General features: G+C 37.5%; 1 protein-coding gene across 1 annotated transcript in view; it reads right to left on the bottom strand.

The window, feature by feature from the left end:
- pitpnm3 (PITPNM family member 3) overlaps nt 1-16,616 on the bottom strand; it is a gene marked incomplete at its 5' end in the record, with an annotated part of 56,204 nt that overhangs the window by 12,326 nt on the left and 27,262 nt on the right. Inside the window, 4 exons of the mRNA XM_016672579.1 lie at nt 3,583-3,731; nt 3,812-4,018; nt 14,275-14,445; nt 15,398-15,555. Coding sequence (XP_016528065.1) covers nt 3,583-3,731; nt 3,812-4,018; nt 14,275-14,445; nt 15,398-15,555 — 685 coding nt within the window. The remainder of the gene's footprint in view (nt 1-3,582; nt 3,732-3,811; nt 4,019-14,274; nt 14,446-15,397; nt 15,556-16,616) is intronic.

The following is a 16,616-nucleotide window of genomic DNA, read 5'->3' as shown; positions in this document are numbered from 1 at the left end:
ACAAGAAACTCTGGGCCATATCGCGAAAATTGAACGACACCGAAACTTATAACAATGACTGAATGTCATTTTGATAATGTGGATGTTTTCTGTATTTTAAAAAAGTAAAAAGTCTTTTTTGGCTGTGTTTAGCCAGGCTACGTGAACAGTCATGTGACCCCGCCCCGTCCAGTCTGTGACACAACGTGAAAGAGACTGTGAGGTTGAGAAAAATGGGGCGGTGGCATTGCAGAGCTGGTCGAGGAGCAGCTCATCCAAAAAAATGTGTCAAAAATCGTTTGTCAAGATTTTGGATTCACCAAGGACATTGGAAGTTATTTTATTTTATTCTTCTAGTCTTGTTCAGTTGTGCTTATTTGTTCAATAACATGCAAGCACACATTTTCTTCATTTATTTGTAGACACTGTGGTTTTAAAGTCCCTTGAAGTGGTCATGAAAATAGAAAAAGAGTAAATAAGATCATTTGTTTTATTAGTTTCTTCAAATTCAGATGTTTGCTGCCAAGCTAATGTTTTGTAACATTCTTTGGAAAATTTGTATAAACCCGTCTCAGTAACATTAGTATATCAGCAAACTAATAAACTGATGTTAGACTACTATGCTAGACTCATAGTAGTCTAGCAAACTACTATGAGAAGCCAGTTGTAGATTACTCAAAAATATTTTTATAAAATTTCTACATTATACAAAGGCTATTCCATCAAATATGAACAAAGTGGATCTTTTGAATTTTAAGTAATGTAACAAAAAAAAAACAACTAAAAAAATACTTCTTTCCTTATTCTGGTATTTAGCACACAGAAATATTTCTGATAATACATTTTGAACGTCGATAAGTAAAAATCTAGTCTAATTTATGTCAGACTCAAAAAAAAAAAAAAAAATACACACATTTATATTCCCTCAAATCTACAGAAAACTCAAGTTTGTGCATCAGTAATGACTTAGAAAAACACTAGGGCAACACTGTTGTGAGAGGTTTTGTGAGCTGAAGCCTTGAAACTACATTTGCAGTTTGAGTCCTATAAATCTCAGTGCTAATAGAGAGAGCAACAGCAGCACAGATTAAGTGCTAAGAGGGGATTTCGTAAAAAGTCGTTAGATGAAAGAAGCCCTGGATGTGATTTCTGACTCACTTGAAACTTGAGATGCTCTCAGTCTAAACACATTTCCAGAAACTTGTCAAACTTAAAAAAGAAAAAAAAAAGCGCATTAATAAGCTTGATGATTGCAGGAAATAGCTTTTTGCTCTTATCGTCAATATGACAAAACATCAAGTGAAACTGACAGCTAAATGATTCGCTTTTGAAGAGAGCTATTTATCCCACTCCTGGTCCACTCATGTGTGTGTGTGTGTGTGTGTGTGTATATATATTTATTTTTTTTTTTTTTTTTTTTTTTGTTTTCCAGAAAAGATGACATGTCAGAGCTGACGGTGAAAGCAACTATTTTCTTCATCTAATAGGAGAGCCTGTCCGTTCGAAGCAGACAAATAAAGCTTTCTGGCGTTTTGTTTACCTCTTCATTTGTTGAAGTTCCTTTCAGGTAACAAAGGATCCAAAGATCGTCTGAACCGAGACGGGCTTAAGATTTATGATACTTGCAGCCAGAAAATAATTACATGCCACATTTTTATATATATTTTTTTATCAACAATAAAGAAATGCAAAGAAAACAATGAACCAATTTCCTTCCACTTCATAGTTAATTCCTAACATGAAACACTTGAAGCACAACCAACGAACAAAGATTCCTCAAGTCCAAGGTTTGACCTGAAACTGATAAGAATTAACTGGCTACAGTGTGTAGATTCATCCATTAAAGATGGATAAAATGTTTACATTTTATAGTTAGTTTGCAAATCACATAGCCTAAAACTGAACTTTATTTTTGGTAAATTAAAAAAAAAAAAAAAAAAGTAAAAAAATCAGTTACCAAGTATTAAGTATTAACTTGTTTTCATTCAACCACTGCTGTTCTTCAAGTCATATTGTAAGTATTATGTTCCAAATAAAATATGTGCAAAATGAAGTATTTAGCTCCAATGTTCCAAATTATCAATATCGGCTGCAAAGAATGTTACTTTGGATTAGACAAGACTAAGTAAAACATCACAGAAATTCCTCATTGCCTTCAAGGTGCAAACAAAAGCAGCACAATCTGTCACAGAATTTCTGGATATTTTTTTTTTTCCATCAGAACAACCGTGTTATGATTTACCACCGGGCAATTAACGCTGAGCATATATTTTCACTCCAATACATCATAACAACTGGCTGAGTTTAGATTGGCTAATCTAATTTTCAGTTCCATAATTTAAGTGGTTTTCTTCCCATAGCCTAATGAGGGAAAAAAATCAATTATTCATTATATTAAGAGTTTCTGTAATATTAAACTTTCCTTTTCATGTAACTGGAGATTCATTTACGACCACTGCTTTTATGAAATGATATAAAACGCAAGAAAATCCACCAGATTATAAAAGGATCACACAAACAGAGCCACATCCGTTCACATATTCTTTCTTGCCGTTGTTTTCAGACAGTGTTCTCCGTTTGTTCTCCGTCTTACTGTAAATATGTTCCGCGCGGCTTTGATGTACTTAAACTAACATCGTCTGTTACGCAATTAATCTCCCGACCTTCTGTCCCTGGCACCACGTTATCGTTTTGAATGAGATAGATGAAGCTCTGCGCTCTCATGGGAAGATGATTAATTGAAGATTTCAGTGTTTGATAACAGTCAGGACGTTCTGTGTGTGTCTATGGGGTGAAGGGATGCTACATTACTAGAACAAAGAAAAGGCTGAAAACTTAAGATTACAGCAAAGTGGTTGCTTTTGTTTTTAACTTTCGACTGTTTTTTGGATTCACGAATACTTTTTGTTTCGAGATGTGAAGACATTTCACTTTATGGTTACATTAAATGTAACTTTAGATTCTTCATTCTTTTCTGCAGCAGCATTAAGATCAGCATGATCCTTTTGCACATCAGTTTGTGTGACAGGAGAAGATTGGTGATGCTTTATTAATGAGACACAAAACACTTTTTTCCCTAAATGTTTTCTCATTAAATTGCAGAAGTTTCAGAAATGAAAAATACTCCTGTGGCTTTCACTGTTATTTTTCCTATAATATCACACAATGACAGCAACTATTTAAAAGCCCAATTTTCACAGCTCTAGTGAATATGGATTACAGTTTTAATTGACGAATAATTACTTTGAAAAAGATAATAGTCTGATTGGTGCACAATCACTGCTTCACACAAACAACCTTTTGAATTTTCTAAATGTTGTAATAGTTAAAATCTCTATTGGCAGATTTTTCCCCCCTAAAATCAAGGACACAGGAAATCAACATTCAATGCAGAAATCGTTGCATGACTTTAAGTCTTCTACCAGCAACTGGCTTATGTTAGTGCTGCTGCTCTGCTGCTCTGGCTTCATGCCATTTTTCTCTTTATGTCTTTTTTCTTATTTTTATAATTAAGACATCTCAATTTCTGTAAAACGTAAAAAAAAAAAAAAGAAAAAAAGAAAAAAAAAAAAGCCAGGCATAACATCAGCGGGGCTCTGCTACCTGACGGAGAACAAACGCGGCAACGTCGGTGGACTCCCAGTAGGAGGCGTGAAAAAGATGAGGCAGAGCTACCGTGGGGAAGGCGGTGAGCACGTCAGGGCAGTACAAAGCGAAATCCAGCCTCTTGGAGCCCCACCAGCTGCTGGAAACTGAGACCAGAAAACACGTTATGAGTTAAAGACACGCCGAGTTCTGGGCTGTTTTATGGCTCCGTTTGCCTCCCACTCACTGTTAGCGATGGTGTTCCCTAGTTGGCTCATGGAGCACATTGACATTTCGCTTTCCACGCTGGTCACGCTGCCTCTACGACCTCTCGCCTCGCCACCTCCTCCTCCTCCTCCGTCCGTTTTCGTCTCATAGGAATGCGGTGAAGCTGGACCGCCGTGGGATTTGTCACCTTCCAGAAACACGCCCGGGTTGCTTTGGATGCTTTCTCCTGTAGGTGGAAAAAAGAAAGAGGACAAGCAGAAAAAAAGAAGATGAAAATACCTTAATGACAAAGCAAATTAGATAGGTTCATGCAGGATTCTCCAATACTTTTAGGACCTTCATAAGACCATAATGAATCAAATTTAAAACAGCAAAGATGTACAAAAGAAATGTAGGGGACCAAAACTGTGAAATTTTGGGGGGCAGTTTTGGCTCTTGGTAGCAGGTTTGTGCTTCTCACATGGCAGAGAGCTATCTGCCAGCTACCGTTAGCTAGGTGACAAATTTGATAAGTCTATCTAGAGAGCTAGCAAATACTAGCAGATTCTTACCTTTAAACTAAATTTCACAAAGCTTCCACTTATCCTGGTACTAAATCATTTAATGGCCTAGATTAAAGAAAAAATATTTTTCTCCTAAATTGTAATTCTTTAGGTTGGAATATTTTTTTCAAACATAGCTTTTTAGAAGCAACATGATGAAGCCTTATGGGAAAATAAGCCCCATCTTCAGAGACAAAGATGTTGAGGCTAATATTTTCCAGCTCACACAAACTTCATCTTTTTTTAGAGAAGGATATCTCTACTAAAGGTGGGCAGATCGATCCAAAATATCAACAACATTGATACCAGGTTGGTATCAGTATTGGATCTATACGTGCATGGTAGAATCGATACTTTAGGTTCAGATTCCCTCTTGAAATGTTATCTTATTTTTGCATTATAAGTTCTTAACTCTACCTTAAAAATATGTAGATTTTTTTATTTGCTCTCATGACCCTTTTTTGCACTTTGCAGTTTTTGTTTTTCTGTTTTTCTATTGTTACTGTTAGTCATTTTACTATGTTAAAGTATTTTGTAGAACCCACAAACTGTCCAAATTTCGTCAAAGATTTCAACAAAATAATTCAGAATACAAACAAAGATGAAATCACCTAAATGTCAGAAGTTTGACAACATGGAAAAACAGAAAAAAAATATCTGTTTTGGTGACCTTGTATTTACTAGATCAATACCAAAAATATGCAGTACTGCACACCTCCAATCTCTCCAAATTAGCGAGTTACAAATTATTAACAGGAACTATGTCACTAGAGTTATTTGAAGTTTCAACAAAGATGATAAAACATTTGTCTTTGTAGTAAGGCACATCTAAATTACACCTTATTTGTCAGTTATTGAACAAAAAGCCCTGAAAATTAAAAGGAGCCCCAAACTACATAGAGAATGATTTAAATAAAAAAATAGTTTCTCGAGGCACAGCCTACATAAAACCTTATTTTAGAGAAGATTTCCTGTGAAGACGGTTTCACCTCTCCTTCAGCTTCAACTTTCAGAAAAATGAAAAATCTTTCATCTACCGTCAAGAACTTTCAATATGAATGCTCAGAGCTAAACTGCTGCACATCTGCAGCACCGGCTCTGCGTTGTGACCGTGACATTAAAGTGGAAGCTGATCTGGAGCTACATTTATTTAATAAATGTTACACGCGGCAGAAAATATAACACTGCAGATCATCCTGAATCCTTCCACAGTGAGACATGGCAGGGATGCTTTCTGTCAGCAGGGACAGAAAAGCTGCTAGGAGTTAATGAGAAGATGGATGGAGACAAATCCATCCAGGGGAGGGGGAGGCGCCACAATGACCCAAAACACACAGCCAGAGCTATGGTGCACTGGTAGACATCAGATAAATTGAATATGTTTAGATGGCCCAGTCAAAGTCAAGACCTAAAAACACCTATGAGACAACTCGTAGTGTTCTCCATCCAATCTGAATAGTTTGTGAGCATTACAGTCTCTAAGCTGCAAGAGACATACCCTAAAGATTATTCCAATTCTCAATTATTCACTTTTTTGTGTTGGCCAAACATGTAAAGTTTCAATGAAACACTGAAAACTTGTTGTGAAATGTGTGAAGAAGCAGCTGAAACATACCGTACCCTCTCCCTGGCTGTTCTCACAGTCATTCACACCTTTAAATCTGTCAACTCAAACCTCCCATCTTGGAAACCGTTCGACAAACGACAACAACAGACGACTCCGGAGACAAAGCAGATCAGTCGGTCACTCCTGCGACCTTAACAGTCAGATCTAAGCGATTGTTGTAAGTTACATCCTTCCAGCTCCAACTCATGATCGCTGCTGAAGCTAATTTTTAGCTCCATTTCAAATTGTGTTAGCTGTAAGCTCAGTAATCGTTGCTAAATTCTCTCATTACTACTTGGGTTTCTTGTTCTTAAAGTGAAAATAGGTAACTTTTACAGAAAATATTCTTTATACATATTTAAAAAATAAAAAAAACTGTCACCATATTGTGACGGTATAATATGAGATGGGTACTCTGTGAAAAATTCTAACTCTTCCACTTCTTTCCTCTGGTCCTGCTGCCATCTGCAGAAATACATCGCTCTCAGTCAGAAACAACCAATAAAAGTCAGGAGGAGGGGCTTAGTGCTGTCAATCAAGCTTTTCTCCATTAAACAGCTTTTCTGTGACAGTAAGCCGGTTCTCTGTAGCACAGCTGCAGTGCATACATAACGGTGACGGTGCTGAGACCCTTCTCCTGGCTCTGATTGGTTGTTTCCAACTGAGCTGTGTATTTCTGCAGATGGCAGTTGGACCACAGAGTTAGATTAGTTAGATCTTTTCCCTGGAGATTTTCTGTGCCATAAATACTGTCACAATATGGTGACAATTTTAAGAAATATGTAAGAAAGTTACTTGTTTTTGCTGCAGCTCCTATTTTATACGGTGCCGTATTCACCACATGGTGTACTGTTTTCTTTCGCTCTGTCATCTCTAAATGCTTCCAGGAGCCACAAGCTTTCACAAACACTTTGATCTGTTCAGGTCTCAGCAGAGTGACAGCAGCAGGTCATGGATGTCAAGAATGAATTAATCAAATTCCGCTTTCTAGTCAGTTCTTTCGTCTACCAATCGACCTCCCAGACGACAGAGTGCACGTATGATTTAAAACTAGAATTAAAACGAAATTTAATACTGATCTGACCTTCAACCTCACATCAGTAGAAACACAAAACAAACAAACAACAAAAAAAACAAAAACAAAAAAAAAAAAACAGTGCTTCTATTTGTTCTCTCGTTTTATTCTGAAGGAGCTCTGGAAGAGCTTCTCAGCTCTTCTCCTTGAATCCCAGGATGTCTCTGATGTTTGAGATCTCTAATCAACCTGAGCTGAATCTCTTCAAACAGCAGGACAGTGAGAGCTCGCCTGAGGGTGTGTTGTTAGCCGGGTGCACACGGCTGAACCTGGAGCAGAAAAACTGATTTGGTCAAAACAAATTCTGTACAAAAACTAACATGACCAGCCTGCTATCTCACAATATCATCATCATAAAAATATACTTTCATCGCATATTCCTGCCATTCCTATAAAGTAGAGTACAATTCAGGCTCTCTTACAGAGCGCTTAGTTCTCTAGAAGAAATTTTGAGCTTAAAACAAAAGCGGTGTATTGTATTTCATGCAGATATGGTTTTCGTTATGTAAACAGAATTTGATGTGATTTAGGTGTTGGACAGAGAGGAGGACGTCAGATAAATTGATTTAAACTGAGAACTCAGAAGACGGGAACAGATTGGTGACAGCAGGATCTGACAAAGAAGGGACCAAGTCACAGAGTATTTACACTTGGGAAAGTGATTACTGAATCCTGAAGAAATGAGGAAAAACCCCAGAAAGATTTACAAAGCGACTAAAACTACCAAACTAAACTGAAAAGCCCACCCATCATGAATTTTATGAGTCCTTAAGGATACTACTCACAATGTGTGTATTTGATTATAATTATTCTACTTCTACACAAGAACCTTTTGACAATACTTCATCACTCTCTCAGCTTGTTGTCACTAATAATTGTCGTCTGTCAGATTGTCTTTTCTTCCACATGTAAATGTTCGTTACTTGTATTCTTCATATTTTGCTCAAAATGAGGCTGTTCCTGGATTTGCCCCTTTTATTTACTACATTGTCTATACTTGACTGATATTGATCTTTTTTTTAATTATTTGTACTTTTTTGGACTTTATTTGGTTTTTAGCTCTGTGATAAACACAAGCATCATATTTCTTCATAAAATATTGAAATGATCAACTATTTGTCCCTTTTATTATGTCTTCTTGAGGCCAAATCAATCCTCAATAATAAATATCATTATGAAAACCTCACACTTCTGTTTCGCACTGGTGATTTTTTCCTCACAGTTATTGACTTTAGATTTATCTGGGAGTGGATTAAGTCCCAGATAAACACCATAAGCATCATCCTTCATATGGTTTGTTTAAACTTAACTGTTGATCTCACCGACAACCAAAAGAAACGAGGATATAAATCCAGCCCAACAAGATGTGAACACTTCTCTTCATTTTAACATCAGTTTACCGGGATGTGTTGAAGTGGATAACGGGGTGAAGAGAGGAGTGGAAACCCGGTTTAGCATGTTGATGTGACGATGTGTGCCTGCTTGCTAATAAGAGCTATCATGTCTAAATCAGCTTTTTTTTCCTTTTTCTTCTTCTTCGAAAGGATTCATCTGCATCTGTGGAAAGAATAGATTCCCCTAAGTTTCCCCCTGACACGGCTTTCTAAGTACATCACATTTGTTCTCGCGGAACAGAAAGATCGGCATTACGTGAATTATCTCCACACAAAGAAGCAGAGTGAGGCAGCCAGCCATCAACCTCTGCATCTGGAAAATAAAGACTAGCATGCTGGTTAGCTCTCTGACTGGAAGGTTAGGTAAAAAAATAAAAAAATATATAGCTATCCGAGGGATGCGGCAATATGTGTGTTGGTTTTGTGAAGGATGAGCCACAGCAGGAGAATACAAATCGACTCCGGCTCCCACAGGCGTGAGAGAGAATCAGACGTGGTTAATAAATCCCCTGCAGTCGAGGCAGAGAGCAAATTTATTTGGGATTTTTGCCTGTTTTTCTGGGTTCTTAGTTAGAAAGAGAAAACTATTTTCTTTTCTTTGAATTATTTGTTTTGTATCTAAGTTATTTGCTGTAAGGTAAAAGAAAAAAAAAAACATTTATTGAGTTTCCTGTTTGTGTTTACTCAGACCGGCATTCCTAAACATTTTAGCCCAAAAATCTGTTTGGTTTATTTTTTTACTCAAATTTCCAGAGTCCCAGGTGAAACTGTAAATGAAAATAATAATAACAACAACAACAACAACAACAATAATAATAATAATAATAATAATAATAATAATAATAATAATAACAATTATTATTATTATTATTATTATTATTATTATTATCATAATAAAATAAGTAATTTATGGAAGATATTTCTAAAGTAATCAGGATTTAATGGACACAGATGGATGGACAAAGTGACAGTTTGGGCATACAAATAATTATTTTACATATTTATCCAGACTTGGAAGAGGCCATTTTAAAATCATATTTCATACTTTTCCTTACTGCAATCCTGCCAGACTTTATTGGACAATCAAAACTAATTTCAAATTCAGATGGTTTAAGATTTCGTATCTGAAGCAAAATGACAAAATATTGCGTTAAGAGCCGCTAAGAAAGCCTGTCTTGGTTTTGAGTCGCTATGTTTTGAGTACACAGCAACTAAAAGGTTAAAATTGAACAGACGCAGCAAACGTATAGTTTACTCAATGTGTTGACAGTGACTCACTGCTGAAAAAAATAAGATAAAAACTAGAAATGACTAGTGTTGAGCAGTAGCCTATGGTAGACAAATAGATCGCTGTGACTTTTAAGTTTCTCATCTGTTCTTTACGTTCTATAAACTGGGGCGACGTGTTTCGCTTTCAGAGATATTTTACCCTACTATAAACTAATGTCTTGATTCTACAGGTCAGACAGTAACCAGGCCTCAACCCGTTCTGTACTGTAATTTGATTGATGACCTGAAAGGTTTAGAAAAAGCAGAAGAAGAAGCAGAAATCTGTGAGGGGGTTTGAAGTTTTCCACAGATCCACTGTTTGCACCAGGAAAGCAATATTATCTGCAAACAGACTGCAGCCTCACTCTCATCTCCACTCCCTGCAGTCTGTTGTCATTAATGAGCCCCATGCTAAACATCTAACAGGAAGCCTTATTCTCTTTCAGCCTGAAGAAAATTTGCACATTTATTTCCCTTTTTGTTTTCTTCTTCACCACACAATGAGCTGAGAGAAACGGGGAGATTACTCTGGCAGTGATTGAGAAATGGAAAAAAGGGGGGGGGGGGGAAAAAAAAAGGCCGCTGACGTATTTTGTAAAAACACACAGAAATTCAAATGATTTCTGCTGTCAGTGTTTTGGAGAAGACGAGGCTCGCATGGTGACAAGACAAAAAAACACAAAGGAGAGAGAAAAAGAAGAAAGTCCTCTCTCAAGGCAGAGCGATTGAGACTGAAACGGCTGATGACAGTAATAAGGATTCATGTGTGTGGAAGTGATTGTGAGGGAACATTTCTGACATTGTGAGGGAGGAAGGAAAAAAAAAACTCATACCAAACAGGATCCTCTCAGCTTCCACATCTATTAATAACAAAGAAAAAATACATGTAACCTTTACACTAAAACACAAATATCCAAACAATCACCACTGATTGATGCCACCCTGATGCCATGTGTGTAGCATGTCATGTTTCCTTCTGGCCGAACAGCTTAAAATCGATATCAGATGTCTCCTCCTCTGCGTATCAGCAGCATTCGTCATAATAAATGCTGCACAGTCGACGGTAACTCATGTCAAAGTCGTTCCTGATTGGCACTCCATGCCTTCATGAGCACTAATTGCTATATTACAGAACAGGAAACGGGTGGCGCGTGCCACAGTTTCCGCGGCGCGCCTGCACCTGCCCGTTGTTTTTTTTTAATTCCACACGCAAAGTCGACAGCGGCACACGGCTGATCGATGGAAACGAGATGGGGACCTATAATTAAAACCTGGCACAGCCGCCAGTCGATGCTCTGTCTGCTGTTTACGCTCCGTAACCTTTGTCTGCACCGCCGGCTCAGAGAGGCGTCACGCACGGTGTCACGTGATTGGCTGAGCAAAGAAGTAATTAATATAATAGGGGGAAAAAAGAACATCTTTGGCATCCAAATTAATCAGGTGAAAGCAGGAAGGTGTCATATAGTTTGTACGCAGGCTCTACTGGCGGTAAGAAAAAAAAAAAAAAGCAAAGATCGCCCATGGGATTTGTGCTTTTGAGCAACATCTGCCGCGTCAAACATCAGCTGACTGATAGAATCATTGTTGCTGCGTTAGTGAGTAATTAAACCAGATTTAGAGATAGAAAGTCAAGCAGGCTGTTCATTAAGGGAACAAACTGTACCAGCATGAAGAACAAGTCATTGTAAAATATTTTTTCTTTTTGTAATTAGGGCTGAAACAATAAATCTTTCAGCAATTAATCTTTCAGCTCTAATGAAATAATCATCAACCAACGATTAATCGTTAACTTGAGTATAAAGACTCAAAAAAAGTTAAAGTCAGGGCAGAAATTAAGCCAGAACTGTTCAAAAGATAAGTTTTTATATTTGCATTTAAGATTAAAATATATGCTAACTCCTAAAGTGGCATAGTTTTCTGTTTCTGTAAACAGCAACAACAAAAAAGAAAAAACTCTCACATTGATCACTTTTTGCTGACCTGTTATGAATCAGTTAATTCAAAATTAATCAACAGACAGACAATTCCTACAACTGCATTGATAAGTCAAACAAAAAGGTTGGAATTTTTCACATGCTGATGTTAGAAGGATTTTTTAAAAATGTGTATCCTTTGCTACAAATCATCAAGTGATCACTAAAATAATGGTATGTTCTTGCTTTTTATGCAGTAAAATGCAATTTAAAAAAAAAAAAAAAAAGTAATTTGTTTATTTGCATCCTTTAATGTATTTCTAATACAATATTGAAAAAAGGCATTCAATTGCTTAAATGAAAAATCTGCAGAATGTCTATTATTTAAATCTAATTAATCGATTAATTGTCAGAATAATCGATTAATAGGTTACTAAAATAATCATTTGTTGCAGCTTTACCAATTGTTTTTTTTTTGGTGCATCATTATTTTACAATAAGCTAGAAAAACCATATTTTGAGCAAAACACATAGATTTCACATTATTATTAAAACACAGATGAAGCCACAATAGAAAAGCTGCTTGTGACAAACAAAGGACCCTATAGCTGCTGCCTGGGAGATCTGGAGCAACAGAATCAGCCAAGTGGTTCTAATCAAACCTACTGATCATCAGAACGCCGTCGGCGTGGCAGCCTCTGTGAAAGCAGGAGTTTTCCCTGGTTGCTGGTCCGGAACATGCGTGTGTTGACACGATGCCAAGGTGGAAATACATCAGCAATGACCTTAGAGAAGGAACTGATGATTTCTTTGCAGAGAAAAATTATTTACAAGTGTGAAACGTTAGGACAGCTGCCAATCTGTCCAGAAGAGGAAATGCAGGTAAATTCACCCGGACATCTGGCTGTGCAACGCTCAGAGAAATTTAAACAGAACAACAAAACAAACGCTGCTCAGCCTCAACAGCTGTCACTTTGCCTGTTAACTGTTAAATGTGCATTCTTGAATAATTTGAAGAAAACTAAACAAGTTTTACTTGCTTAAAAGTTCTTTTGTGAGGTCTAGGGAAAAAAGGCTTTATTTCTGGAAATAATATGGCAGCAAATAATAGGCTCATGAAAATGTATCTGAATCAATCAAGAAAGCTAGAAAAAAAAAAACCACAGCAGAAATGTCTGACCATGTTCTACTGCTGTTCAACTAAAACAAACAGAGAATACAGCAGGAACAAAACCAATGCTTTCTGCTATAGAAACATTCATAGTGTCAAAGGGTTTTGTTTTATACCATCTCTGGAGATTCACTATATTGCAAAAATAAAATAAAGTATGGGTGAAAAGAAGAGGAAATGTTTTAGCTGTTGTATAATGTAAATAATCTGAGGTCTTGTACACATGCAGCGGGTCTTTATGAAAACAAATATCTCCACCACAACTTTTAAAAACATAATATCATATATTGGATCGCTTTCAGGAAAGTCCCATCCTGCACAAATCCACCCCTGAGTGTTGTTTTAAACATGCCAAACCCACAGGGGGCAGTGTAGCACAAAGCTAAAACCTGTCAGCTAATCACATTGCTTCAAAACAACCACAGCTTCCTTTCAGGAATTAAACATGGCGACAGGATGTCCATTTGTATGGACAGATATGAATAGCATATTAAAATATAAAGTTATTAAGACACAAGACGATGTTAATTGGGAATCATGTCAGTGCTGCTGTGTGGTTATATTAGCGCACTTTTTGAATCATATTGTAATGGACTTTAAATATCTGTTTTACCATGTACACACTCACAAATACGGAGTTTTCGCAAATCTTCACTTTGGTTAGGGTTTTTATAATTAATTATTTTTAGTGATGTTAAACAGAGTTTTTATGTGAACGAGAGGACAAAACGCAAAAATCTGTTTTCCCAGAGATCGCTGTGTGGATTAGGCCTAAAATGCTATGTCATATACCTGCTTTGTCAACCACTTTTATTATCAGCATGCTAAGGAACAGGATTTTATTTTAAAAATTACAAAGCCCTATCCTAATAGACAGGACTTTGTTGGCTGCAGTCTGCTAGGATAAATTGTTGGACTCTGTCCTACTTTCTTCGTCTGTAGGTGTTTACAGAGGCAGAGAATAAGGCGATGCATCATAACTACTGTTTAAAGAGAGTCTCTGTGTCCCACAAGTGGGCTAAAACATCCTTCAAATAAATTTAGCAACTCATTAAGGACTGAGTCTGCACGGCTAAGTCTTTCAGGGAGATTACAGCAGCACTATTTCCTCTCCTACCTGGTCCTCACAGAGCAGAGCCAAGCAGAAGGTACCACACCCCGGCAAGATCAAGTATAATTGCTTCAAACCTCTGGCTTTTCTGGCTCCAGGCTTGGATTTAGCTCTGCCTCTGCCGCACAATCAGACTAGAGATGGGATTAAGGCTGTGTGTGTGTCCTCCATCTATATTTGTGAACGTGTTTACCCGTCAAAAATTCCCATTAGGATGTCATTAAATCCCTGCGGAGCTCAAATTAATTCTCCAACCAAGTGATTTCCTTGAAGCTTTTAACATCACTTTTGAAAGGAAAATAGCCAAAAAATATTTATCCCATTGTGCAATCATGCAAGAAGACAAGAATAAGAAGCAACATTTTCAAGTGACTCTTTCAGCATGAAATCCCAGGTCTTACCGATGAGCAGCGAGCGCCCGTCTCCAAGAGGGTAGCGCTGGTAGCGCGGCACGGCGAACGGAGGCAGCTTGTGGAAAAGAGGCTGCAGCAGCGGCTCCAGCCTGGAGGCTGAAGGATCGGAGGGGTAAAACAGGTTGAAGATCTGGGAGCAGGCTGGGCGAAGCTGCCCCACTGGGGAAGAGAAAACAGCAGAGGTATGATAGCAAGTACAAGTTATCGGCAGGATTCAGTAAGTCAAATTTTAGACTTTTTAAGACCATGCCAGCTTGAAAGAAATGTTTATGATTGGCAGATCTTATTGGCTCATACGGGCTGGCAAAAGAAGTGTGCCACTGGCAAACACAAACATTGTCAACCCAACTGGTGATATATGCACCTGTGTACAACAAACGCATAAAAGACAGCTAGCTAGCAAGGGTGTACTAGCAGCTAGTTATGAACCGTTGACTAGCTGCTAGCAGCATGTTATAACACAGAACGCGCCTCAGACTTCTGCCACATAGAAAAGACGCGCAAGAAAAAAAGAAACTACATATGAGGTTATAAAATCCAGTCATCCCAAAATGTAAGACCTGTAATTGACATATTTAAGCCCAACCTATATTTTTCAAAAGAATTTAAGATATTTTAAGATCTTAATTTTAGATACATCAATTTAAAGTTTTTTAAGAGTTTTTAAATAGGACACACTGAGGCAGGTAATTTTAAACGTGTATCTTACTTAGAGAGCGAGTCTGTTTCACTCTAATGAAATGAAGTTCAGTCTATATGTGGATGGATGGAAATATGTTTTATACTCAATTTTGTTTTATTCTCTTTGTTTTTTAGAAGTGGAAAATATTTCAATCAAATTCTATCACTTTCCAGACTGTAACAAACACGGCGAGCATCATGCTAACAAATCAGATTTTAGTCCATTTTGAAAATCTACTTAAGATTTTTGCGCACTAGAGTTCACCAACCAGGTTTCCAGAACATAATGGCAACAATTCTCAATAAGAAAATCCATTTCAGTCCTTCATGTCTGCAAGGGAAAGTAGGACTCCCTTTTGTTCTACTGCAAACAGAGTTTAAATGAAAGCAGAATGCAATGTTTTATGTGGTACATGGTTGTGGTTCTTACCGTGAATAGCGGGCAGCACTGTGCGTCTCATGGCCAGCACCAATCCCAGAGGGCAGCCCAACAGGAAGCAGTCCGACACCTCAAAGTCGAAGCGGCCTGGATTCAACACCAGACTGGTGCTGCTGCCACCGCGCACCTCTACACCCTCCTTCATCAAACTGGACCATGGAGAACAAAAAAAACAACAAAAAACAATTTATAGTAACACAGGAAAACGTCTGTGTTGTTGATTTTCTATGCAGCTACCAGAAATTTGTCCAGGATTAATCTGAAATGTTAAAAATCGATAAAGCCTATGCAGAATATTCAAATTCAATTTCTCTGTCTTGACTCGGATGAGTCAATAATCCTTTTTCTTTGCCCTGATTCAGATGTTTTTGTGTTGGTTTTATCGTGTGGTAGTAGCTGTCGGCACCGAGCCTTTATGACTCAGCCTTCACAGGCCGCTCCGCGCCGACAGCTGTTTGAACAGTCCAGTCGGTCACCGCCATGTCGGCATGCCGACCAGCTCCATCCCTGGGCTTTAGCAGCCGGCCAACATTTCCCCATTAAGTCCTACATGTGGAGGGAGGATTAGCTAGCAGTCTCCAGCTATCTGCTGAAGCCAAATCAATGGCCCTTTGATTGCTTTCTGCAGCTGTTTTGGCTTTTGTGTTCTCTCATACCCACTTCTGCACCCTTTTTACTTCTTTTTTTTTTCTTTTTTTTTTACTGCAGTGGAACATTGTTACTGTTACAATCTTCTTTCAATTTTAGAGGAAGCAAATCTAATTTGCTGCAGTATTTTCTTTTGGATAAACATGACATGGACTGTAGCAAAGATTATTGCAGCAGGTAAGGGAATCTTCTCCACTCCTGGCATTAACTAAAAATACAAACTCATGTTTACATTTTACACTTCAGTTTGTATTCAGTTTACATTTTGGTTTTCTTGGGTTTCAGTATTTTTCAGGGGTTCTGTATGGAAGATTACTGCTGTCAGGGAGGACAAGAAGTTTTTAACACCGTCTCATAATAACATGATGATTATAGTGAACAAACATGATAAATATATTGCATAAACACGTATAAAAAGTATATCCAATAATGTGTAACTGTGATAATTATATTGTGTAAACTGCATAATTGTATTGTAAAAATGTGATAATATATTACATGAATATAATGTATAAATGTGAGAATTACATTGTACGAACTTGATAAAATTATTGTAAAAATT

This window comes from Poecilia formosa, unplaced genomic scaffold, assembly GCF_000485575.1.
Source record: "Poecilia formosa unplaced genomic scaffold, Poecilia_formosa-5.1.2 Scaffold63, whole genome shotgun sequence".
In the NCBI taxonomy this organism is placed as follows: domain Eukaryota; kingdom Metazoa; phylum Chordata; class Actinopteri; order Cyprinodontiformes; family Poeciliidae; genus Poecilia; species Poecilia formosa.
The sequence above is the reverse complement of the archived record's forward strand: the minus strand, read 5'-3'. Positions and strand labels throughout refer to the sequence as shown.